This window comes from Mustela nigripes, chromosome 13 (assembly GCF_022355385.1).
Source record: "Mustela nigripes isolate SB6536 chromosome 13, MUSNIG.SB6536, whole genome shotgun sequence".
Classification (NCBI taxonomy): domain Eukaryota; kingdom Metazoa; phylum Chordata; class Mammalia; order Carnivora; family Mustelidae; genus Mustela; species Mustela nigripes.
Genome location: NC_081569.1, coordinates 68322803 through 68350021, shown reverse-complemented (window position 1 = coordinate 68350021; position 27219 = coordinate 68322803). Strand labels below are relative to the sequence as shown.

At 35.6% G+C, this 27219-nt stretch overlaps 1 protein-coding gene and 1 pseudogene across 2 annotated transcripts in view; both read right to left on the bottom strand.

Annotated features, from left to right (window-relative positions):
* USP8 (ubiquitin specific peptidase 8) overlaps positions 1-27219 on the bottom strand; it is a 73023-nt gene that overhangs the window by 25044 nt on the left and 20760 nt on the right. For both annotated transcript variants that reach the window (XM_059372813.1, XM_059372814.1), the window contains exons 2-10: positions 26450-26623; positions 23173-23317; positions 17946-18031; positions 16504-16666; positions 13966-14008; positions 11365-11509; positions 7146-7308; positions 3913-4057; positions 3395-3618 (exon numbers count right to left, since the gene is read on the bottom strand). In XM_059372813.1, the coding sequence (XP_059228796.1) occupies positions 3395-3618; positions 3913-4057; positions 7146-7308; positions 11365-11509; positions 13966-14008; positions 16504-16666; positions 17946-18031; positions 23173-23317; positions 26450-26553 (1218 nt within the window). In that variant the 5' untranslated portion in view covers positions 26554-26623. The remainder of the gene's footprint in view (positions 1-3394; positions 3619-3912; positions 4058-7145; positions 7309-11364; positions 11510-13965; positions 14009-16503; positions 16667-17945; positions 18032-23172; positions 23318-26449; positions 26624-27219) is intronic.
* LOC132000387 (U4 spliceosomal RNA) lies at positions 1743-1913 on the bottom strand (annotated as a pseudogene).

Genomic DNA, 27219 nt, shown 5'->3' with positions numbered 1-27219 from the left:
AGCACAAGCATGAGGAGTGGCAGGCAGAGGGAGAAGCAGGCTCCCTGCTGAGCAAGGAGCCTGATGCAGGACTTGATTCAGGACCCTGCAATCATGACCTGAGCCGAAGGCAGATGCTTAACCAACTGAGCTACCTAGGCGTCCCTACTTAAAGATTTTTTTTTTTTAAATTTTAGAGAGAGAGTGTGATGGGAGGTAGGAGCAGAGAGAGAGAAAAGAGAGAATCTCAAGGAGACCCCATCCTGAGCATGGAGCCCAATGTAGGGCTTGATCTCACCACCTTAGCCAAAATCAAGAGTTGGATGCTTAACCGACTAAGCCACCCAAGCGCCCTTACATCTATCACTTTAAATCAAAAGCTAGAAACAGGTTTAATGAGGAAGGCATGTCAAAAGCTGAGATAGGCCAAAAGCTGGGCCTCATGTCAAACAGCCAAACTGGGAAAATGCAAAGAAATTCTTGAAAAAAAAAAAAAGAAAGAAAGAAAGAAAAAAACCCATGATGCTGGCAAAGGTTGTCATGAGGTTTAAGGAAAGTAGCTGTCTCCATAATATACAAGATCAAGGTGAAGCAGTAGGTACTACTGTAAAATCTGCAGCAAGTTATCTAGAAGATCTAGCTAAGTTAATATAGATGAAACAGCTTTATACTGGACAAAATGCCACCTAGGACTTTCACAGCTGGAGAATAGAAGTCAATGCCTGGTTTCAAGGCTTCAGAAGATAGGCTAACTCTCTTGTTAGGGGTCAGTGCAGCTGGTGACTTTCAGTTGAAGCCAGTGCTCACTGACAACATACCTGGTAACTCAAGAGTTCTGATTGAAAACATTAATGTTTTCATGTTTGTTTTTTGTTTTGTTTTGATGTCTGTTAACATCCATTCTGCAGCCCACTGATCAAGAAGTCATGATAACTTTCCAGTCTTATTACTTAAATTCATTTTGTGAGGTTAAAACTGCTTAGATAGTGCTTCCTAACAATGGATCTAGGCAAGGTCCACTGAAAACCCTCTGAAAAAGATAAACTATTCTACATAAAGTTAAGAACATCAGTGATTCCTAGAAAGATGTATGTCAAAATTTCAACATTAACAGGACTTTGGAAGAAGTTGATTCCAGGCCTCATGGATGACTTTGCGGAGTTCAAGACTGAAGTGGTAGAATTAACCTCAAATGTGCTGGAAATAGCAAGAGAACTAGAATTACAAGTACAGCCTGAAGATACAACTAAATTGCTGCTATATCATGAAAAACTTGAAGGGATGAACATTTGCTTCTTTTGGATGAGTAAAACATCTGGTTTCTTGAAATGGAATCTTCAATAAATGGTGTTGGTAAGACTAAACAGCTACATGCAAAAGAATGAAATTGGACCATACTTTCTTATAGCTATATGAAAATAAACTCAAAATGGACTAAAGACCAACATGTAAGACCTGAAGCTATAGAACTAAAAGAAAATATAGGTAATAAATTCCTGGACACTGATTCTAGTAATATTTTTTGGATGTGTCTTCTCAGCCAAGGTCAACAAAAGCAAAAATCAACAAATGGGACTCATTCATCACTATAAAAAGCTTTTACACAGTGAAGGAAACCATCAACAAAATGAAAAGGCATCCTACTGAATGGTAGTATATATCTGGAAATTAATACCCAAAACATATAAAGAACTCAAGCAACTCAACACCAAAAAACCCAAGTAATCTGATTTAATAATGGGCAGAGGACCCAAATAGACATTTCTCCAAAGAAGTCATACAGTAGCCAAGAGACACATAAAAAGCTCAACATTACTAATCATCAGGGAAATGCAAATTAAAACTACAATGAGGTATCACATTTTTTTTTCAATTAGCAATAACTATGACTTGGATATACGTCATTGGCTACGATACTGCCACTGCACAAAGCTTCACGTTCTTTTTTAAGATTTCTTTGAGAGTGAGCAAGCAAGCACATGGTAGGTAGGGGGAGAGAGAGAGACAAACTTAAGTATAGTATATGCTGAGCATGGAGCCCAGTGTGGGGCTCGATCCCCAAACCCTGAGGATCATGACCTGAGCCAAAACCAAGAGTCAGAGGCTTAACCAACTGAGCCACCCCAGCACTCTGAAGTATCACTTTATACCTGTCAGAATGGGTAAAATAAAAAAGAGCAGAAATAGCAAGTATTGGTGAAGATCTAATGAAAAAGAAATCCTGGTACAGTACTGGTGGGAATGTAAATTGGTGCAGCCACTAGAGAAAACAGTATGGAACTGCCTCAAAAAGTGAAAAACCATATGATCCAGCAATTCCACTTCTGATAATTCCATTCATCTGAAGAAAATGAACATACTAATTCAAAAAGATATATGTACCCCCATGTTAACTAAAGTATTTACAAAGCTAAGATATGGAAACAACTTGTGTTTATCAATAGATGAACAGATAAAGAACATGTAGTGTATATATAGTGTTACAGCACACATCCATAACAAAGAATAAAATTTACCACTTGTAGGGCGTGGATGGACCTCAAGGGTATTATGTTAAGTGAAATAAGTCAGAGAAAGACAGATACTATATGATTTCACTTATATGTGTCATCTAAAATGCAAGACAAACAAAACAAAACTGAAACAGACTCCTAAATAAAGAGAACAAACTGGTGGTTGCCCAAGGGGGATGGGTTTGAAGAGACTGGATGAAACAGGTGAAGGGGATTAAGTACAAACTTAGAGCTAAGAAATGAGTCACAGAGATGTAAAGTACAGCACAGAAAATATAGTCAATAGTATCTTAATAACTTTGATGACAGATGGTATCTAGACTTGTGATGATTTCATAATGTATACAAATGTTGAATCACTGTATTGTACATCTGAAACTAAAATAATATTGTATGGTAACTATACTTCAATAATAATGAAAGAAGTAACAATAACAAAAAACATGCATGATATTTACATATCAAATTCTAAGGAAATGGAACTACAGTATTATTTTGAAAGCAAAGTATTGATATCACACATCTATCATCTTTAAGCTAAAACTATTTGGGAAAATACTTAAATTGTTAAATTTTACATTTTACAACTGCTAAACTGTAATACAAGAAAACACTGAAAATGTTCACGTTTTCTGTGGTAATACAATCTTCTACTGGTACTGCCTATAGTAAATGGGCTGCTAGCTGGCTTTGAAATCTTGTGAATTATCTATTCTAATACTACAACAGGACTGAATTATAATGAAAAATCTTTACAGCCAAAGGCACCAAAACATAAATTCTCTTCACTGGTATTTTTCTTTATAAAATAAAAAAGATGATATATAAAACTTCATTTGTATACTATGCATTTAATATTTTAAAAAGAGAAGCAATATAGTTAAAAGAAATCAAGAACATACCTGTGGAACATTCTTTATAATAGGCACTGGCTGAATTATGGGTAAAACATCAGATTTAGAAGCAGCAATTGACTCAGCTGGAGTTGGTATGTTCAGTGTTGCCATTCTCTCATCTTGATCATTTATCAGTTCTCTATTTTCATCTACTTCTACAGAAGGAGGTGGCATCCGGGCAGTAGGTTTAGAGGGAACTGATTCTTCCAATGAAGGGTAAGTAAAATCCACTAAAATCCCCAAAAGAATAACATTTTTCAAAGAACAGCAAACACCATAAATAATACTTACATATCTCATGCATGTTATATGTAATAATTAAAGTAAATGAGGTGACAATCACAACAAGCTTTAAAAATTAATTTAACTTCCAGGCTGTGGACACCTTCTATTTTTTAAGCCTGAAAACAAACTGCTATCCAATAGGACAAGTACACACACAACCAAGAACATAGCCAAGAACACAAATAATATAAGGCTTATTTTACCAAAGCAATATTAAACAAAAATTTTCACATACATACATGAGATAGACACCTCTTCATTCTTGCCTCGTGGGGGTGGAGTGACTTTAGCATTTGTAGTATACTGAGGATAACAAAGGAGCCAGTTTTCATAGCCTCCTTCTAAAACCAAAGGCTCATTGCGCAGGACAGTTTTACTTTCCCACTATAAAATAAGGAAATAGTATTTTTAATATGGCAGCAGTCTCTTCACAGTTAAAAACACAAAAAACTGAATTTTAAAACTGTTCTCTTAAAGATTCATCTTTGAAAAAAATAAGAGCTGAATTCAAAATTCAGCACTGAATGAAAGAAAAGGATAGATCAGGTTTTTAAAACCACAACTAATCTAAGATCTTAGAAGAAAGTTATGAAAAAGTTCATATACAATAAAAGTCATCCATAATTTAACCACCCAGAGATACCACTTTAACATTTTAGGGTTTATTCTTAGAGTTTTCTATGCAGATGTATACCTTTTAAAGTTTATTTTTATGAAAAGTGAAACTTCTATGCTGTTGCTTTTCTCTTTTATGAACACCTTTTATTACGTTTTATCACCATCTGTAATGACCTGATAATATTCTGTTTTATACACACACACACACACACACACACCACACCCAAACTGAATCAATCACTGGAACACATTATGGTTATTTTCCCCATAATCAAGGCTGAGATAAACACTGAAGATCCTTATATATGCACACACCCAATCAACTCCATTAGGGAAAATCCCCAGAAGTGGTGTTGCTGAGCCAAGGGCACATGAACGTTTTAAGGCTTTTGGTATACACTCCTAACTTTTAAATCATCTTTAAAAATATATATCAATGTATTTTTATAGGGTAATTTACTAGAACTAGAACTGCTGGATTAAAAATTTGGTAGATGCTGCCAAATTACCCTTCAAAAAGATAATACCAGTTTATTTATTTGTCAACAGTGTATGAGATTGCCTATTATAAATCTTCATAATTTTTACCAGACTGGTGGACATAAAATGGTATCATGTTTTAATCAGCTTTTATTAGTGAAGCTTATCTTTTAGTATATTTATTAACCATTAATATTCTAGGACCTAACTAATCTCCCTTGTCTATTTTTCAGTGGAGTTCGCTATTTTCTTAGTAAATAGTGAAGGTACTCTGAATATCAAGAAAAGCAGTTCTTTGTCATGTATGTTACAATTATTTCTCCTGATTGACTTTCACTTTACTTATGGGATTTTTAACACAGTCAAATATATAGATCTTCCTTTGCCGTGTTTTGACTTAGGATCAAGATAATAAAAAATACCTACAATAAATGGTTTTTCCTAGTATTTCCTGTTTCAATCAACGTATTTATGCCATTGACTCATTTGAGGTATACTGTGATCTAAGAAGTAAGGTAGGAGTCCCCCTTCTTTACTTAGTGGCTAGCCAGACGTCCCAAACCATTCAGTTCAATGCATCTTTTCTACAATAATTTGTTATGTCATCTTTATTGCACACTCAACTTCCATTTATCCTAGGTTGTACTTTATGAAACTGCCACTTTTGTGGGTGGAAACTAGTTGATTATTAGCAGTTTCGTATTTGAAATACACTTGTATCTCTAGATTCTCAATTTTAAAGCATGAATTGCTTTAAAATTCATTACTCCTGAAGAGTAATGTTCCATCAACTGACCTTCTACCAGCACTAAGTTTAATTTTACCAGCATTCAGTGCTATCAGTTTAATAATTTAACAAATTAAACTGAGCGTTATTTTTACCTTTGTTAATCAGCAAAATGGCATTCACTATTTCAATCTGCACTTCTACTAGTAAAGATGATCATTTTTATGTTCTGTCACTTGTTCAGGTCTGTGTCCACTACTTATTTTACTATTTCATCTTAAATAATTTTCTTATTTGCAAAACTATAGTTGACTGTTAAACAACATGGGTTTGAAGTGCGGAAGTCTACTCACACACTTCTTTTTTTTTTTTTTCTTTTGAGTTGACAGCAAAAGCCATAAACATTTATTTACAACTGCCCCCTACCCCAGTCTCCATGAAACAGATCAAGTGACTGGTTCAGAGGTAATGCCTGCTGCCCACTGAGTACCTGGGGGAACCTACTGAGGCTGTCAGCAGCCTTCAGTAATCTCCAGGAGCCCCGAACTGGACAGGGCTAGAGGTCACCCTGTGACAACAGAGTGGTTAGGTTGAAAGCCCTAGGCTGCTGAACAGGAGGCTGGGCTGAAGTGGAGGAATGCACCAAGAGGGCAGTACAGTGCTTGTTCAGGAAGCCCAGTATTCCTGACACTCCCCCCTCCCAGCTCTGGTCCTCTTTGGGTTTAGGATCCTCTCTTGCAGGGGTGTATCACTTGCCACAGTGGTTCCTGGAGGCCAGAACACACTTGTGTGGCTACAGCTGCCAATAGCCAAAGGCTGGTGGTCCATCTCTAGGTAGACGGGGCAGCTGTACACTGTGCTCCAGGGCACTGTTGCTACTTGCACGCCTACCTGGCAGCTGCCACTGCTGAGCAGAGGCTACCAGGCTGTGGAACACTGCCATCCCAGGGCCAGACCCACTGTTGCCACCAACCTTGTCCTGACACTGCCCCTCCACCTATATGAGCAGATAAATATATGTACAATACATGTACAGTACTATAAATGTAGTTTCTGTTATAATTTTAATAACCTCTTTTCTCTAGCTTACTTTACAGTAAGAATACAATATATAATATATATAATATACAAAATACGTGTTAATTGACTGTTTATGTTATCAATAGGGTTTCTGGCCAACAGCAGGCTATTAGTAGTAAAAGTTGGGAGAAGTCAAAAGTTGTGGCAGGATGTCAGCACCCCTAACCCCTGTATTGTTCAAAGGCCAACTGTACTGCCATATTTGTTGGAAGTATTTTTGTTTGTCTCCTGCATTCTAATCTTATATTTTTTCACACTTTGGCTTTATCAAGTCAATCTTTCTCTCCTTAGGGACTACTTTCTTTGCTTTTATGTTTTCATAGTCTAATTAAAACAAAAAATAATGCTTTTTTCAGATAATTTATGTTCCTGGAAATTCTAATCCTACATAACATAGATCAGTTTATTGTTAGTTGGTGATTTAAAACTAGTCTTTCAGGTCTGAATTTAAAAAAATCTACAACCAAAGCTGACAGATCTTCTTAAGATAAATAGCTAGTTGATATACCTTTCTAACAACCAAATAGGGCTTACAATTATAGTAGACTAACAAGGAAACTTGCTAACCTTGAAAAGTGCATCTTTCAGACTCCGTAGAATTGTTCCAAGTTGTAAATCTTTTGTAGAACTAAACCAGTCAAGAAGTACCACATATTCCACATTCCCCCTCTTCTTCCATGTGTCCTTAGAATCATCTGGGAGTTTTGCTTCAATCCAACTAGCAGTGACTCTGAAATGTATTAACATTTGTATGGGGGCAAAGGTAGACAAGAGGTCCTAATATACTAATATAAGACACTGAGTTTTCTTCTAGTCTGTATCACACCATAGCAAACTTTAAGAAACATTTCCTTCTAAGGCCAAGCTGTGTATCAGGGTATTAAATATCCCAAAATATTTAACAACTTCACCTTTGCATAACATTGGAATATATTTTAGTAATCAGCAGAAACTAAAAGAAACAGCCTCAACTCTGATCCTTCACAAAAAAAGGGGCCAAAACTGAAAATACAGGAAGTCATCTGAGCATCTCTCTCAGCCACATTTAATAACTTTTGGGAGGGGCTGGGAAGGGACACTTGAGTATCATTATTTATACTTCAGTTTTCTTATACCTACATAATAGTTAACCAAATACCAAAATGTTTATTTAATACGCAGAGCATTTACTATGTGCCAGGTACTATTACAAATGCTTTATTCTCACAGAATCTGACTGAATCCTCACTACAAATCCTACGAAGTAGAGATTACTATCTCCATTTTATAAATGGAGAAACTGAGGCACAAAGATGTTAAGTAACCTTATAACTGCTAAGTCAAGTCAAATTCAAACTCAGGGAATCTGGTTCTTGTCCATGCTCTTAGCTGCTCTGTGGTGCTGCCTCTTATCATCAACTGTGAATAATATCAACTATCTATTAAAAGCACATTGTTCACATCCTCTTTTGCTCACAAGGAAGTTAAAAGTTCTTACCTCAAGTCTTTAGAATGGGCCTGTAGCATGCCCCCGCCATCCTATTTTACCAACCCCTCATCACTAACTACTTGCCCCTTTACTCCACGCCATGCCAGCTGTTGGCTTCCTTGTAGTTCCTGGTTATCAAAGTACTTTCCTGCCTAAGGGCCTCTGCTCCTGCTGCCCTTCTGTCTGGAATCCTTTTCCCTCAGAAACTACATCATTCATTTCACTTATCCCCTCAAGATCTACTCAGTAATAATTTCTCTGTGAAGCCTTTTTGTATTAAAATTTTAATACCTATCCCAGGGTATACAGTTGACACACCCATGTCCATAGCACTTATTAGTAGCAGGCATACATTTTAAGTTTTACTGTTTTGCTACCCCATCTCCCTGTTAAAATACAAATTCTGTGAAGCAAAATTTCTGTTCAACAGTTAAGTCCCAGCGCTTAGACTACAGCAATCCAGCCCACAGTAAACTAATGCTCATTAAATATCTGCTGAATGACTGAATGAATAATACAGACTTGCTCCTCCAGGTGAGGAACTCCATATTACTCCTAGCAAAGCACCTAAGCATTTTAATATTTAAGTGATGATGATGACAAAGCAGGACTGGTGCACATTTATTCATAAGACAGAATGGTTTAGATTACTTGAAAGAAAAAAACAACCTTGTTCCTATAATAATGTTGGCTACTATATCTTCTAGGAAATAAAAAGAGAAGAAATATAAAATACTGTCTCATAACATTCTCACCTGATATACAGTGATCAGAAGGATGTCTGGTCAACAAAGAATGAAAAATATTGAAATGTCATATTCTTAAGGACTATTTCTGACTCTAGGGATATATTTGCCTAAATATTCTTTGTCGAAATACTTGAGATCAGTATTCTATAAAAAATACTTTAGGAAATAAAAGTATTAACCAGTATTTCCCAAATTTCAGTCTTTCATGTATCATCTTCATATGCTAATTGTTTTGCTCTACTTTGCCTATTATTTAATATTCAACTTAATTACTCAACTGAAAGTGATCCTTAACTTTAACAGGAAAATGTATATTCTCATATACATGGAAAAACAGCATATCAAATAAAGGACAATCATAAAAATACAACAGATCAGTAAATTATGTTATATTCACACAACAAATCAGCATACAGCAGAGGATAAATGAACCACAACTATACACAATAATACAGATGACTTTCACAAACACAAAGTTTTTATTTCTTTTTTTTTTTAATTTTTTTTTCTAAGATTTTATTTATTTATTTGACAGAGATCACAAGCAGGCAGAGAAGCAGGCGGAGAGAGAGGAGGGGAACCAGGCTCCCTGCTGAGCAGAGAGCCCGATGCGGGGCTTGATCCCAGGACCCTGGGATCATGACCTGAGCTGAAGGCAGAGGCTTCAACCCATGAGCCACCCAGGCGCCCCAAAGTTTTTACTTTTTTAAAGACTTTATTTATTTGACAGGGAGACAGAGAGAATGAGCACAAGTAGGAAGAGCAGCAGGCACAAGGAGAGGGTCAAGGAGAAGCAGGCTTCCCACTGAGCAGGGAGCCCAACACAGGGCTCCATCCCAACCTGAGCTCAAGGCAGATGCTCAACTGACTGAGCCATCCAGGCGCCCTGACAAACACAAAGTTGAGTATAAGGAGCCAGACATAAAAGACTATAGATTGTATATTTCCTTTTATATAGAACACAAAAACAGACAAAAATAAATCTGTCTGTTAAGAAGCTGGTGGTTCCCTTTGGTGGGTGGGGACATGGGTAGTAACTAATACAGGGCATATGAAAGGCTTGGTCATATTCGATTCTGTGTTCAGATGTTAGCTATATGGGTGTGTTCGGTTTCTGAAAATTCACTGGGTTAAATACTTAGGAACACTTTTGTATGTATACTATACTATATTAAAATGCTAAAAAAAGACAATGAAGGAATATAGTAATCATCATCAGGTAGTTGCAAATACTGTTACCTACGAAAAGTTCTGCTAAGAAAGGAGATTAGCAAATATTAAAAAGGAATGCTAATAGCAAACAGACTTCTTGTAACTGCTTCTGAAAGACTGAAACAAAAATTAAAGGGGAATAATTTTCTTGGCATGCAGTTCATTGTTCTTTAATCTTCAACCTGAACTCATCATGAGTTTCACAGCAGCCAAATTTCTTGTATTTTGGGAAACATTTAAGCTCAATAAAAACCTCAAACTTTCTGCTACTACAGATTAGACCATCTAAAGATTAATTACAATTTTGTCTTTTCAAATCCTGGAAATATATTCACACCTACTTGATTACATTAAGCACTCCAGTCTCACTTTTAAACAGCATATTTATAAGGCGCCCTATTCTTCAAGTCAAACATTTGTCAAGCATCAACAATGTGCCAAAAACTATGCAAATTTTATTATCTAATTTTAAAAGTGTATCTTTTCAATGTTGAGTTAAGCCTTAAAATGGGCCACAGATTCTAACTAATCCAAGTCCATAAACTAAGTCCATAAATGTAATTTATATAACACTCAAAATAGTAAAAATAGCTCTGGATATGAACTTTTAGCTCTGTTGCTATTATGATACTTTTTAATATGTAATATATCCATGCAAATAACTTTACAGATTAAAGCCTAATCAAAGAAGAAAAAAAACTTTAGTAAGCCCCTACTAGTGCCAGCCAACTAAAGTGTGTGTGTATAAAATTTCTCACTTAAACTTCTCCAAACTTCTGAAATACATAGTTTTACTATCCCTATTTCACAGATGCAAACACAGGCTTAGACAGGTGGAGTCAATGGCTAGATGTAGTTGATAAAAGACAGTTATGATCTGAATATAGTCTGACTTTAGAGTCTATTTGTTTCCAGAATCATTTGGCTATTACTGCCTCCCCACCGCCTTCACAAAAAGTGTTTGTGTACTCTTTTACCACAGATAATAGCATGGGGTATTTCAAAATAAGAAACAATTAGTTCACAATTTTAGTCAATTTGGTACACATGCTTCACGGACTCAGAAACAGAAAATAATAGGCGAAACTAGTCAACAAAAAGCTCAGGAGAGAAGGCTCACAAAGGCCGCTTGATTTCTTTTCTAATAAGACTACAAATGCCATAAATAGGAGAAAACAGCCAAACCAGAATGTCCTTTATACCACCCTTTGGAGAAAAGGTAGAGTGTGCCATTAAGGAGTATCTTTTCAATGTTGAGTTAAGCCTTAATCTACTTTATCATATGTAGGTTGGATGCTAAGTAATAACATTAACTACTGTCCACAGTTAACCATTTTACCTAAATACGATGACTCACCCCGGTCTGATGGCTTCTTCAGGAACACTGAGAGAATTTGAAATATGGGAATCCTGATAATCCTGCATTCTTCGAGCATCCATTATAATCAAGCTGATGTTTTCATCCATCATCATTGTGTATAGCTCCTTTGCTGTGATTGTTCCTTGGAATCAAAAGAGACAATATAAGGAACAAGAAACACGTAGTTCTGTTCAGTAAACACAGAACAATCATTTCTTCTTCTAGAAGAATGAAGGGTACTAAGTATATATACCTGCTATCCCATCATTCTACTTCTATTTTTTAAACTAACATTATATGTAATTTGTGTTTTTGACATTTCTCAAGAAACTAGTTCAATGCTGAAGGCTTAAAACACCAAAACTTGCTCTTGAGGTTATAACTACATCTGGTGCTGGTTCTGCTGCTGGAATAAAAATAAAGGAAATTAATATATGCATCTCATGAAAATATTCTTATTCTCAGTAATTAAATCATTTGACAAATGTCAACCAGAAGAAACATCTGTGGTTCAAAAATTCTTGACAGGTTCTAAATTTTTAAAAAGTCTTGAGGTCTTATGGGGAGGAATTGCGCTCTGAATCAGGGGTTGACAAACTCTGGCTACCTGTTTTTAGTGGAACATAGCTGTAGAAAAGTGTTTGCATATTGTCAATGGCTTTCTAGCTGAGACAGCAAGAATGACAGCATCCTCCACCCCGAAGCCTAAAATGTTTACTCTCTAACCCTTTAATATTTAGCCCAAATAAATATTTGTTATGTTGCTATCTTTCTCTTCCAGCTTCTACCACCTGAAAGGGAAGATTAAAATACACAACGAGGTCAACTATACTTCAATAATAAAAACTTTAAAAAAACAAACAAACAACAAGAACCAAATAAAGATTTAAAAAAATAAAAAGCTACTACCAAAGGAGCTTAAAATGTGAAGACCTATTTTGGCAGTGAGATATGAGAAGAATGTAGTCACAATATCTCCTAAGCTAAAATACCCACCTGCTAATAACCATCCTACTTCCCTCTCTAACCATCAAGATCATTTTGACAACAGAATTATCTAAAAAAGTTGGGAACAAACCACTTAGAAAAGTAACAACTAAGCAGGATGAGATACAAAAAAACATAGATTAAAAACAAATCTTGGGGGCACCTGGGTGGCTCAGTGGGTTAAGACTCTGCCTTCGGCTAGGGTCGTGATCCCAGGGTGCTGGGATCAAGCCCCACATCGGGCTCTCTGCTCAGCGGGGACCCCCCCTCTCTCTGCCTGCTGCTCTGCCTACCTGTGATCTCCGTCTGTCATATAAATAAAATCTTTAGAAGAAAAAACAAATCTTGGAATAAATTAATAACAACTTTTAGGAAGGTATCTTACTATACTATTTTTTTAATTGTTGTATGGTAATATTTAATTTTTAAAAATATTTATTTATTATTTTAGAACAGGGGCGGGGAAGAGGGAGAGAAAGAGAGAGACTCTAAACCAAACTCCCCTGCTGAGCACAGGGCCTCGTGTAGGGCTTAATCTCATGACCCTGAGATCATGACCTAAGCCAAAATCAAGAGTTGGATGTTCAACTGACTGAGCCATCTAGGTACCCCTGTTGTACAGTAATTTTTTTTTTAAGATTTTATTTATTTGTCAGAGAGAGAGAGCGAAAGAGAGCATGCACACAAATAGGCAAAATGGCAGGCAGAGGAAGAGAGAGAAGCAGGCTCCCCAAGGAGCAAGGAACCTGATGTGGGACTCCATCCCAGGATCCTGGGACCATGACCTGAGCCAAAGACAGCCACTTAACTGACTGAGCCACCCAGGTGTCCCTGTACAGTAATATTTTAAATAGAGAATTTACTTCAATGTTACATACAATTGATATTTAAGCTGAACCTTTCCTGAGAGAGGAAAACTTACACGATTGTCCAAGTTTTACTGTTTAGGTCACATTTTTGTGACTGGAGTATCAATATCACATATGGATAACATCCAAATTACTAGTTTGGATTTTTTTGAGGGAAATGGAAAAGACTTTCAAATAATTAGCTCTACAAACTAGAGTCATAATAGTAAATATACAAATCCTTTTATAAAGTTCACTTATAAAAAGTCACTAAGAGTTTCACACATGCTAACTTACTCAATCTTTCTAAGTCTATATAACAGATACTACTATTACCCTCACTTTGCCGGATAGGGACATTAAGGTAGAGAGGTTAAGTAACATGCTCAAGATCACATGAAAATTCAGAGACAGTATTCAAAATCCAGGCAGTCTGACTTTGGAGAGTCTGTGCTCTTAACCGCTTTGCTAAACTGTATCTTGGGGGGGAAAAAAAAACCTGAAAAGTACAAACTGTGGCTTTGATTGTTTTTAATCACAACTTAACATAAATATTCCCCATGACATATGCAGAATATAAACACGTTTTCGATATAACTGCACAGACTAAGAAAAATGATAAAGCTTACATACAAAATGTATGTAAACATTGTTCACTTACATACAAACAGAATGTAAAATCTGAAGCTTATTTGCATTAAATATTAAATACTATATCTCAATAATGACTCAAAAGAACTCCCTCCCTTCTGTACACACTTACCTTTCTCTGTGGTCTCACTTTTTTCACTCTTTTCACCATTTATCTGTTTCACAAAAAGAAAGTTTCAACTTTAACAGAAGTAAAAATTTTTTATAGAAATAGAAAGTTCAACTCTATTACTTCACTGAAACTGAAAGCCCAGAAAATGAAGTGTGCGAAGTACTGGCATTTTATTAAAATACCAATGAAGAGTCCTGGCTTCATCAGGTTATCTGGCAGCAGAAAACAGCTAAAATAACTAGCAATACAACAGAATCATGTAACACTTCCTTGAAATTTTCTTCAGTTAAAGGCTAAATATAATATAAAAGCACAGTCTGTTAAGAAATTTAATATTTAATTCAATGACAGAATATTTCTTTTTTTTTTTTTTAGATTTTATTTATTTATTTGACAGAGAGAGATCACAAGTAGGCAGAGAGGCAAGCAGAGAGAGAGAGAGGGGAGAAGCAGGCTCCCTGCCGAACAGAGAGCCCAATGTGGGGCTCAATCCCAGGACCCCGAGATCATGACCTGAGCTGAAGGCAGAGGCTTAACCCGCTGAGCCACCCAGGTGCCCCAATGACAGAATATTTCTTACAATGAAATAAAAATTCTGGCTATTCCTTTCAGAGTTCAATATTACATAATTGAAGGAAAACAAAAATTTGTAAAAATATAATTGTATTTTCTAACCAAGACAACGCAGGTTATTTCTGTAAGATACTAACTCGTTTTATAGAGGAAAAACCTACAACCACTTGAGAAGTGATCAATTTTAGCATCACTAAAATTAAAAAAGGAGTGTATGTAATGTGCCTCCTAATACAATGCAGTTATGAAGTGCACAGAGTCACCTATGAAGTGCACTTGCCAAAAGCAAAAACTGAACCTGAATCTCATTAAGCTTCTAGGTTGAACTTCTAGGCTACAACAAATATAGAAGATAGATGTATAGATTAAATGATACAAGATGGAAACAATTAGATAAATCCAGGATGTGGTTGGTTCATTTCACAGATCTGATCTGTATTAAAAAGTCAAAGGCAAGAAATTAAAAAAGTGAAATGGGGGACTAACGCAGAGAGTACTACAGAGACTTAATTTAAGAGACAAAACAATCAGAAGACTATGAGTGGACCTTATCTGGATCCTAATTCAAACAAATCAACTCTAAAATATCATTATGAGCAGTGGGTAAATGTGAATATAGTCTGGGCATTAGATTATATCAGGGAATTATTGTTAATTTTATGGGGTGAAAAAACAGTATTGTCATTAAAAAGAAAATGTCCCTTTCTTTGAGATGTACACTGAAACATTTAGTAGTAAAATGATATGTCCTCTATAACATGCTTTGAAATGATCTAGCAAAAGGGGGAAGTGCAGGTACAAAATGTGACAAGTGTTAGGTGACAAATGTTAGCTGATTATTGACACTAAGTAATGGTGTCTAATTATAATTTTTTTTCAGTACATAAAGGCTAAACAAAAATAAAAGTAATAAGTTGGCTTAGTAAGTAATAAAAGTTGGCTCTCCTGCTGGAAAGGCAACAAAATAAAGACATTTTAAAGTCCCTTTCACACAGTTCTTTGAAGTTTTGCTTTTTATCTGTATCCGCCACTTGACCTACAAAAGAACATTCCACTATGGCAGTGTTACTTAAATTATGAGTTCCTAAAATCAACAAACCATATTTCTTCACTTCTTTTTAAATAGTGCTTAGTACAATGTCACAAGTAATTCAACAACTATTTCTTAATGAAACCGATGATGATTCACATACAAATGATAGCTGAAAGCTACAAAATCCTTAAGAAAAAGTAAAGCAGAAATCTTTATATGAATTTTGACAGTACATAAGAAATTGTATTTTAGGAAACACACATACACACAAAAGAAAAGAAAGAAATCGTATTTTAGGAAGAGTAGTTTCTCAGAAGGTGAAGGGAAGGAGCTACAGTGGTAGCTGGCAGGTACAGACTGAGTCACTGATGGTTCTTGCCAACAAGATTGTGGCTAGATTGCAAGTAGTCACTGAATAAATGGAACAAATGAGGAAGAGGAAAGGGAAATGGTCAGAAAGGAAGAAAAAGCGAGGGAGAGAGTATGAGACCTTACAAACACTTAAGACTGGGCATCAAGTAAGTAGCATACCAAATCTTTTTCAATTTAAATTACATTAGAAAGAAGAGGCCTTAAAGATACATCTATTTCAAGATCTTCCTTTGGCAATGAGGAAATGAAGACCTAGAAGGGTGAAGCAAGACTTGACATGGGACCAGAACTCAGATATACTGAATTACAACTTAACTGCTTTCTACTGCTCTAATCAAGTTAATAATAACTGTAAAAAACTAATTAATCTGTAAAGATCCAAAAGAAACACGGAATCAAATGAAGCTAGGATATTTAATTCAATTTCTAATAAAAACACTAAATTAAATTTTACCCTTGTTGCCTAAAAGTATGTTGTAGTGGTTATCTCAACTTGCACTAAGCAAATTATCTGGGGGAAAAAAACAATCTTTTTACTTCACAGAATACATTTGAAATACCTTTTGGGTTTTGTCTCTGGAATCCATTACATTTTCCAAGGAACTTTTAGGTGATGTGCCACCATCCTCTCTTCCTGCTTCATGCCTTTTCTGTTTCTGCAGCTGCTCTTCTTTCTGTCTGTCCTTTTCTTCAAGTTTTTTCCGTACTTCGGCTTCTTCATATCTAGTTGGGAAAAGAAGTCAAGATGTCTTTTACTGGCATGACATGAAAAATAAAGAGTTCCAGTTCCATAAAATTAGTACCCTACTGTGGGGTATTTTATGGCAGCAAACTTCCTCCCTCCAGCTGAAATTTTATCTGCCAGTGTTCTGTTCCAAACCACAACTCATAAATTTGCCCTCTGTAGATTTTAAATTGCCCAAAAATCTTGAAAAAAGAAACACTATGCTCTTAAGTTAAGGTTGTTTAATGCTCTTTTTGTTCTTTCCTTCCCACTAATTTCAACCTTTAAAAAAATTCAAATCTCCTGCAGTTCCTTTTTCAAAGGACTTATACTCTTAAAATGAACTAATTCACATATAAAGTAATCCAAAATATAAAAAGGTAAAGACAACAAATAAGTGAGAAAATGGTTTACATGACCAAAAGATAAAGGAGTATCTCTGGTAACAGTACAAGTAGGGAAAAACTAGACAAATCCAAGAGAAACATCAGTAAGGGGTAACCTAAAAATTAGGAGAAATTCTCTTCTACTCAGTTGATTAACTGGTGAAAAGAAGAAAAGAACGGTGATTCTAAATTGTACCAACCACCCTAACACATTCCAGCCCCAAGATTAGTAATTTCTGAAAAGGATAAAAGGAATATATTAATTCGAGAAAATAATTTCTAAGTAAAGACTATGATATATATAACTAGAATAGTTCATTGATTCAACCGTGAAAAATCAGTTAGAAAAACAGCTCCCTTTTATTCTGTTAAAGAATGATTAATAACTAAAAATTGAAACATACCGTTTTTAATTTCTTACTACTTTATAAGCCTGGCAAGCCGGTCATGGTAAATACTAGAATTAGATCTGTTTTAAACATAATAGCTACTGCAAACTAGGCAGTTCAAAACTAATAGTAAATACTTCATTCCCATAAGACCAGTGTCCAGTAGCATGTTACAACCTGGGGCATCTGAGGAATTATATTTTTCTAAAAAATCCTGTCAGAGAGTTAGGAAAACCTGAACCTGAGCTCTGATATACTACACCAAGGCTTATCACAATAATCTATCATTCTGAACATTTTCAGGTTTTCAGTAAAAAATATGAATGTAACACATAAACATAATAAAGGCAATACAGCAGAAGATTCTAATTTTTGTTAATGTAAAATTTATTTCTAGGAACTGGGATTCATACGCATGGTCAGATATAAATCGACAAGTTCTAAATATTATTTGTATCTTCTAAATTTATGTTCTTTTAAAGATTTTATAATAATGTCTGTACCTGAGTTTAAGGCTTTCAGAGAGTCTTTCAGCTTCTTCAATAGCTTTTTTGATGTTTGCAAGTCCAAGTATTGAGTGAAAGTAGTCCTAAAATTATAAGAAAACCATCCCATACTTTTAGTACTGGTCATTGTACACAGCACTAATGCTAAAAACGTACAATCATGGTGCTATGTGAAGGAAAGACTGGATGAAAACAAACTGAATGTTTTTTTTTTTTAACTTTTAACCTACATAAACACACAACTTGCTTTCCAAATGTTTCAAAAGCATTTCTTCATACAATTAGTTTGCACAAACACACACAAAAAACCCCCAAACAAACAAAAAACCCAAAACCCTAAAAGGTAGTAATTTTATTTATTTGGAAGACACCTTTCAGTATAAATACTGGGGGTGCTTGGGTGGCTCAGATGGCTAAGCATCTGCCTTTGACTCAGGTTATGATCTCAGGGCCCTGGGATCAAGCCCCACACTGGGCTCCCTGCTCAGCTGAGAGTCCACTTCTCCCTCTCCCTCTCCCCCTGCTTCTGCACACTCTCTCTCTCTGTCTCAAATGAATAAGTAAAAATCTTAAAAATATATATATAAAATACTATTTCTATTATTTATGAATAAGACCAAAAAGCAAAGCTTTCAGGAAAAATATATATTTTCCTATTGCAAATATGTTACTTAGGTTTCTTTCTCTAGAATCAGAACCAGTAAAGCAAATTGTATATTAACCTACAGCATGGTATTTATTTTGTTTTCCTTGTTTTAAACTGCGAGGTTTTTGCCTCCATCTTTATAATAGCAACCCACCTCTCAACTGGAGTCAAAACACTTTTGACATAAAACACTTGAGGAAACCTTGAGTAAGTATCAGATGACAGAAATAAATCATTAATAATATAATCTTTAAAAAAAACCCACAAAACGTTTGGCACATAACTTAAGCAGAATAAAGTTAAGAAAAATAACTTCTCTAAGAGGTCATTGATTAGATCCTGCAATCAGAGATATTTTCAAATTAAGGTTGGCTGAACATGACAATAGCACAGTGAAACTCAGCTGATTTTTGGATCTAATTATCTAACTGGCCACAACTTGTCAGTGTGACTCTGAAACAGAGCCTAGTAGCACAGTTCATCACAAATGATATAGCAATAAAAAATTAATAAAAAGAAAGACCAAGACGCAAGATACGCACTGCTGGCTCTTTGAAAAGCAGTCACTAAGAGCTGGTTTGGGGTAAATCTATTGACAACAGCTACCATATGTCTGTTTAGCCGAAAAGAAGATCATGTTTTGGACTCCTGGCTGGCTCAGTAGGTAGTACATGTAGCTTTTGATATCTCAGGGTTGGGGCTATGAGTTTGAGCCCCATATTGGATGTAGAGAATACTTAAAATACATAAATAAAGTACATCATGTTTTAGGTTAGGCTTATTCTTCTAAATAAAGACTAAATAAATTAAAAGGCCCTTCATTATGTAATTTCAATAAAAGTAAAGTTTTTTCAATATTGTATCAACTGAAAACTTCAGCTGCCACAAATGTCCAGAATTTTGATGCAGTGTTTTTTGTTTTTTGTTTTTTAAGATTGTACATATTTATTTGTCAGAGAGAGTGAGAGAACATAAGCACAAGGAGAGGGAGCAGAAAGCAGAGGGAGAAGCAGGCTCCCCACTGAGCAAGGAGCCCGATGTGGGGCTTGATTCTAGAATCCCGGATCATGGCCTGAGCCAAAGGCAGATGTTTAACTGACTGAGCCACCCAGGCATCCCGATGCAATGTGTTTTCAAAAGAAAACAAAATTTAATCATTATTTTAAGATTTCTCTCATAAAAATAAAACAAAAATTACTGTGACTTGTTTTTTAATTTTTTTGACATGAACTCATTAAAAAAAGCCAGCCTATAAGCTTAACCCCGTTTAAATTCTGAAAAAATTGTTTGTGTTTGGGCATGCCTGTTACAAATTTCCAGAAGACACTCCCCTAGTATTAGTGAGGGGTTTTTTGTCAGTAATTATATCTCTCTGTGCTCTTAAAGGAGAACAATTAATATTTTCAAGTTGACAGAATAGAAAAATAACATCCAATTTTTTACACAACTAAACCATTTGTTTCTCAGGTTTACCCAAATAGAACTTTCTTATTCCTGAACACAAAAACTCAAGTCTCATGATTTCACAAATAAAAAGGCTTACCAAAAATATTTAGGAATAATTATCATGTATACCATGCAGATTTGAAAATATAATTCTAATTTATCTAGACTTTGCTACACTAATATTTTCAATATTATTTCCCTTTTCAGATAACCCTGAAAAAATTATTCATAAAGGGATTTTTTTCAATGAATAAGAAATGTAATGCATCCTTTACTAGTGACCTTCCTAAATTAACATTTTATGTAAATCTTAAATACTCCCTCGTGTAAAACAAGAGTGAAAGATACAGGTTTCTGAAGAAGACTAGTGACATTATATTCTGCCCCTACCTGATTTAAAGTGTAAATCCTAGAAAATGTCTAGTTGATAAATTTAACACTTCACATACTTGAAGTGCACTGGAGATGCTGGGTTAAATAAAACAAAAACAGAAGGCAGAAGGAGATATGTACCCTGGACAGAGCAAATAAACAACTCCAGTGCATGAAGTAACAGCCTGAGTTACCTGAGCCTTGGGAGGGAGCTTCCTAAACTGAACAACTCCTGTAACTTTCAACTACTCCCTCTGGGAATGTAATAGATACTCTGTGGAAATGGAAAAAAATTCTTATCGATTAAACTTCACTCCTAATCTCCTCAAGTTAAAAAAGTAGCTATAAGAACACCCCCAATCTTCTCAAAGAAAAAAAGCAACCACTAACTTAGAAAAATACAACAAAAAGTCAGGGTGCCTGGGTGGCTCAGTTAGTTGAGTAGCCACCTTTGGCTCAGGTCATGATCCCAGGGTCCTGGGATCAAGTCCCACATCTGTTTCTCCCCTGACTCTGCCTGCCCCTCTCTGTCAAATAAATAAAATTTTAAGAAAAGAAAGAAAGAAAGAAAGAAAGAAAGAAAGAAAGAAAGAAAGAAAACGAAACTACAGCAAAAAGTAAATACATACAAAATTTGCCCTACCACAACAGACGAAACAGGAGACACCAAAACTACCAAGCTATCCAAAATTGTAAATCTTTCAAAAAAATTTACTTTACTAAACACTTCTACCCTTCTTTTAAAAATAATTCCACTTTAATAGATATTATAAAAACCATCAAAGAGCGTACAGAAACTTGTTTGAATTTGGGCAAACCTCTGTATTTGCAGACAGGTATGCTCAAGAATGTTCTAAGATTAGGACCAATCTAGCCAACTGTGGACAGAAGGATGAACCTAACATGCAAGGGGCCACTTTTCCAAAGCTACAACTAAATCCCTGTAACTATTATTAACATAACTTTGTTGGTGAAAAGAAATACCAGCAATGACTTAGCACTATTAAATAAAACACTAAAGTCATCCCTTAACCAACAACCAAAAGAAATTATATAGGTCACACCACTCTGGGGGAAAAAAAAGGTTATTTCAGGGGCACCTGGGTGGCTCATGGAGTTAAGCCTCTGCCTTCGGCTCAGGTCATGATCCCAGGATCCTGGGATTGAGCCCCCAATCTGGCTCTCTGCTCAGCAGGGAGCCTGTTTCCCCATGCTTCTCTGTCTGCCTCTCTGCCTGCATGTGATCTCTCTCTCTGTCAAACAGATAAATAAAACCTTTAAAGAAAAAAATCTTAAAAAAAAAATCTTTAAAGAAAGAGTTATCTCAAAGAATGAGAGAACATTTTTCACTTCTGTAAGTCAATTTAAATAAGGCAAACCAATTCAGTGATCAACAACAACAAAATCTCAATATTATTTCAAGAAGGCTTCTCAACCAGGTGAGAAACCTATATGCAGTATAAGTTGCTGCTGCTTATTGTCTGGTAGCAAGGCTGCTGGTGGAACCACCCACACAATATTCCTCCAATTTCTCTAACCTACTCGCTGTGTTCTTCTTTTGTCCATTTCTGGTACAGCTGAAATGCAACCATGTTCTCTAGCAAGACATACCTAGTTATTAGTTCTCTTTATCCATTTATATCCTTTCCCACGGCTTCAGCAAAAGAAAGGAACTTACTCAAAGGATAAAAAGGAAAAGTAATAGTAATAATAGCAAATAAAAATGGAAGCAATCAATATTAACTGATTCTTTAACACAGCTACAATGTCACTCAAATATAAAAAGCTGCCACATAAAAACAAGAGACAGACCAACCAGAGACTGAAAAATGAAACAGGAAGATGTGGTGTGTACACATACACACACACATACACACACATACACTGGATTATTACAAAGCCATTAAAAAGGATGAGGCTGTATAATTTGTGACAACATGGATGAACCTAAAGGGTATTATGCTAAATGAAACAAGTCAGATTGAGAAAGACAAATATCATATGATTTCACTCACATGCAGCACCTAAAAAAACCCCAAATGAATAAACAAACGAAAAGTAGAATCATACATGTAAATTTAGAGAACTGATAGTTACCAGAGGGGAGGGGGAGGATAGGGGGAAAATGGGTGAAGGCAAGTGGGAGACAGGCTTCGAGCTATGGAATAGATTAAGTTACAGGAATAAAAGGCAGAACACAGGGAATGTAGTCAATGATATAAAAGTGTTGTATGGTGACCGATGGTAGCTACACTTGCGGTGAGCACAGCATAATGTATAAATTTATCTAATCACTATGCTGTATACCTGAAACTAATGTAACATTGTATTCAACTACACTCAAATAAAAAAGTAAAAATGAAACACATACACACATACATTACTTGACAAAATCCTGAATCCTGAAAAAGTATGACTGCAGACACATGTTTCGTATTTAATGCATGAGTAAACTGAATCCTTCCACTTGATCTGGTGATCATTTACTGTAACAGAAAACTTAGGCATCTTTACATTGCTATAAACTTGTACTAATCCAAGGCAAATGAGGTATGTGTATACAGTGTGATTACATCCACATATATACAGTTAAAAATGAAGAAACTAAACATTTAGTTTACTTTTTCTAGCTGCATAAGAGTTTGAACTTGGTCCTACACAGTGTGACCTAATTTCAGTATCAGTTAACTTTTAGAGGAAATCAGTAGCTCTACTGCGCAAAAATAACTTAGCAAATAAAAATGCAAAAATAAAAGGTACCTGCTGTTGCTTGAAATCAGGCCTTTTTTTGATAAGATTATAAACAGTCACATATTTCATATACAGTACATAGGCCTTTTCCTCATCACGATCTAATCTGCATTCTTCTGCTGTCTTGAAGATCTTCAGGGCACTCTGTACATAACTTCAATTAGAGAAAAAAATAATTAAAACACCTGATATAAAGGCAGGGGGGAAATCATGATAAGGTCTACAGAGAATCTTGGTAAGTGAATTTCATAATTCAGACTGCATGACTTTGTAAATTATACAAAGTTTCATATATGTTTGGATGCAACCTGAAAATTCCCCTATCCTACTAATAAGTACTTCTGCTTCCCAAGAGTTGTTTATATACCATTGAACTGTTCAAAATGCACTGAGTCCAGTTTTAAAAGATTTGCTATGGTAGATAATCCTGAGACAAGTGGTCCTTGGGCAGTCATTTAATAGTCATACTCTACTATTAAGGAAGATAACTCCATTCCACTTGCATTGAAGTAGGGGAGCTAAAATCTTTAGTTAATGTTTAATGTTAAGATACTTTTCAATTCTCCTCACCCCTTTCTAAATATGCTGTAAAAATCTCCCCACCTAAAATCCAAGAAATAAGGGGTAGGGAAAGAAACATAAGTTCAATCTTTTTACTTGGTTAAAGTCTTCTACAAAATGACCAAATTGCACTCTGATTCACTGGTGCTGGAAGGAAAAGGGATTTAAAGTCTAAAAATAAGTGATCTTAAAATTCCACTTTGGTAAATCTGAGGATTCTGTGGCATTCAGTCTAAGGTCATCTGCCTGGTAAAGTCTTTAGAAAACAAATTAATAAAATAGGCATTCCTTTGGGAGGAATTCAATCACTGCGGACTAAAGTTTTAGCAACCTAGTTATAGTACTAATGTTCACGTATAATGTGCTTTATCAATTTTATCTATACAGAAGAGTGTTTCTTGTTTTCTGTAATTTTCAATCTGCTCCACAACTAAAACATGAATTAGTGATGAAATTGGCCAGGCCAAGACCACCACATAAAGAACAGGGCCAAAGTTTTTTTATACAACAAAAGATACACTCTGCTTAGCATGTGTACAACCTGCCTAGCATGGCATCATGGTCCTAAAATCAGATAAATCAAACCAAAGCTAGTGAGCAGATTCTCTTTGGAAGAGTTTAGGAGTGGAAGCAACAGTCCTTGGGTTTTACATAAACTTCTTTCTAAACTTTTATCTAAACTTCTTTCACTCTGATGCATGTATATCTCACAAGCTTATATGTAGCCAACCAAGCTGAGATGGCCATAGATGGCACTGTTTCACTGTGCGTACAGTGAAACAGCTAAAAATCCTAAAAAGATCCTATCGTTCTTTAACAGTGCTATGCCATAGCAAGAACATGAAGAGGTATATTTAAGGAAGTCCTGCTGACATACATTTCCTATGCAATCAAGGTGGTCCCAGAGCTAACCCAGACATGACTAGAATGAATTGATCTGTCTCAGGATTATGTGAAGATCTCTGAGAAAGCTTCAAGGTAGCTTTATCTTTCCCATTGTTTTCTATTTGAAAGTCATTCAGAAGTCTTTAATTTATCTTTAAATCTATCTTTATTTTAGAGAGCACCTATTCAAGAATGGGGTTGGGGCGGGGGGAGAGGGAGAGAGAATCTTAAGCAGGTTCCATGGGGGGGAGGGGGAAACTCCTCATAGGGTCCAAAATGGAGTTCAATCTCATGACCTGGAGATCACGACCTGAGCCCAAATCAAAAGTTGAATAAACAGACTGAGCCACCCAAGCGCCCCATCAGCAGAAGTTAAATAGAACTGTTTTTTCTGTTATCCCATCAATATTACCAACTTAGGTCAAGAAGTAGGCCAATCCTTCTCTTATTCTTCCTGTCCCTGAAAAGATCGGTTTTTTAAAAGACCCTTTTGTCCACTGTAATGGTTAGAAATATCAGTTCATTTTGGGATTTTCTTTTGTGACCTTCTTTAAAGTTCCTACTGTTCTGTCCTCTTCATCCCTGATGTTTTGTTTTCTTTCCAGCTTCTATTTCCTTTAGAAAATGATGCATAAGGCTGTCCCTGTGCATTCACAGGTCTCTTCAGATTCCTCTTCACAGGTTCATTTGGGATCATATATATCATCTTTTTTAGAGCCTCCCATTTATGGAGGAGCCATGGAACGCCTCTTTCCCGCTTTCTAAAATTTGCTTGCCCCAAGTCTGGGATATATGGCTGGCAAAATACACCTTTCTTTCTGAAACCTCAATTTCCAACTCTATTAATTATGTAGTAACTTATCTCCAAATCTTCTCCTTTGTCTGTCAAAATTAATTCAGAAGAAAATTTCCACTATTGCCTCTTGTCCCATATCAGAGATAAAACTATCAAGTTAACAATTTTACTGATACCTGATTTTAAGCAATATTACTTTCAGTAAATACCAAAATACCTGGACCTCTCCCTATTATGTTTTATCTCAGGACAGATTTTGTAATCATTAAGAGTGAAGTATCGTCTCTAGCCTCCACGTCAGCAGGTAGATAGACTGTGTGTCTTCAAAAATAAAAACTCGGGGGCGCCTGGGTGGCTCAGTGGGTTAAACCTCTGCCTTCGGCTCAGGTCATGATCTCAGGGTCCTGGGATCGAGCCCCACATCGGACTTCCTGCTCAGCAGGGAGCCCGCTTCCCTGTCTCTCTCTGCCTGCCTCTCTGTCTACTTGTGATCTCTCTCTCTGTCAAATAAATAAAATAAAAAATCTTTAAAAAAATTAAAAAATAAATAAATAAAATAAAATAAAAACCCATATATCATTACATTGAAAGTTCATGTCAAATTGGCACAAATTAATACTTCGCTAAATATTAGACAAAAAATACATTTCTCCTCTTTTAATCAAAGAAAGACTATGCTAGGATCATATCTTAGATGTGAAATATACATGGATAAAATGACCTTTAATTAAAGTATATCTATACTGTTTTATAAAAGACATTAACTGTGGCTGAATGAATTTTGTAGAAACCTTGTAGTCTTTACCTCTTAAACTTAGAATTGTTACACTGTCCAGAGAACAGAAAATATTCGTATCAGCAGAATATATATATATATTCTGCCAAAATAAAGTTAAGAACTTCTCTAAGGAGGTCTTACTTTATTCATGTGATGATGCCATTTTTCAAATAAACTTCAAATTGACTATTTATCTAACCCACTTAATAATATGGAAATGAACTAAAAATTAATATGATTCAGTGAAACTAGCAAAGGATACATACTTCCTCGTGCTTATTTTCTCTGGCTTAACTTCTGTCTTCTTATTGAGGTCTTTTAGTGAAGAACTGAGGTAGAGTTCTTTAGGAACTGAAGCCACAGCAGGCATGATGAATAATCTTTACTTTTACTTTTCCACTTTCACAATGGATGGTGTACTTCATTAAAAGCAGTTCTTTCTGAAAGAAAATGAACACAAATATTTCCAATTAACAACAAAATAAATGAACAGTTAAAAAGCATCAAAGTCCTAAACTAAGATGGGCACGTGTTATAATGAGCACTGGGTGTTATATGCAAATAATGAATCATGGAACACTACATCAAAAACTAATGATGTGGACGCCTGGGTGGCTCAGTGGGTTAAAGCCGCTGCCTTCGGCTCAGGTCATGGTCTCAGGGTCCTGGGATCGAGTCCCACATCGGGCTCTCTGCTCAGCAGGGAGCCTGCTTCTCTCTCTCTCTCTCTCTCTCTCTCTCTCTGCCTGCCTCTCCATCTACTTGTGATCTCTCTCTGTCAAATAAATAAATAAAATCTTAAAAAAAAAAAAAAACTAATGATGTACTGCATGGTGGCTAACATACATAATACAAAAATAAAATCTGAAAAAAAAAGTTAGTTTTAAATTATCGTGAGTATCCATTTTGGGAATTCAAGATATTCAGGTTATCAATAAATTAATTTTTCCAAATGTTCTTTAACTAAATGAATTATTTTTTGTATCACTGTCTTAAGTATTAAGAATTTTCCTGTCAAATACTCAACAGAGTAAGA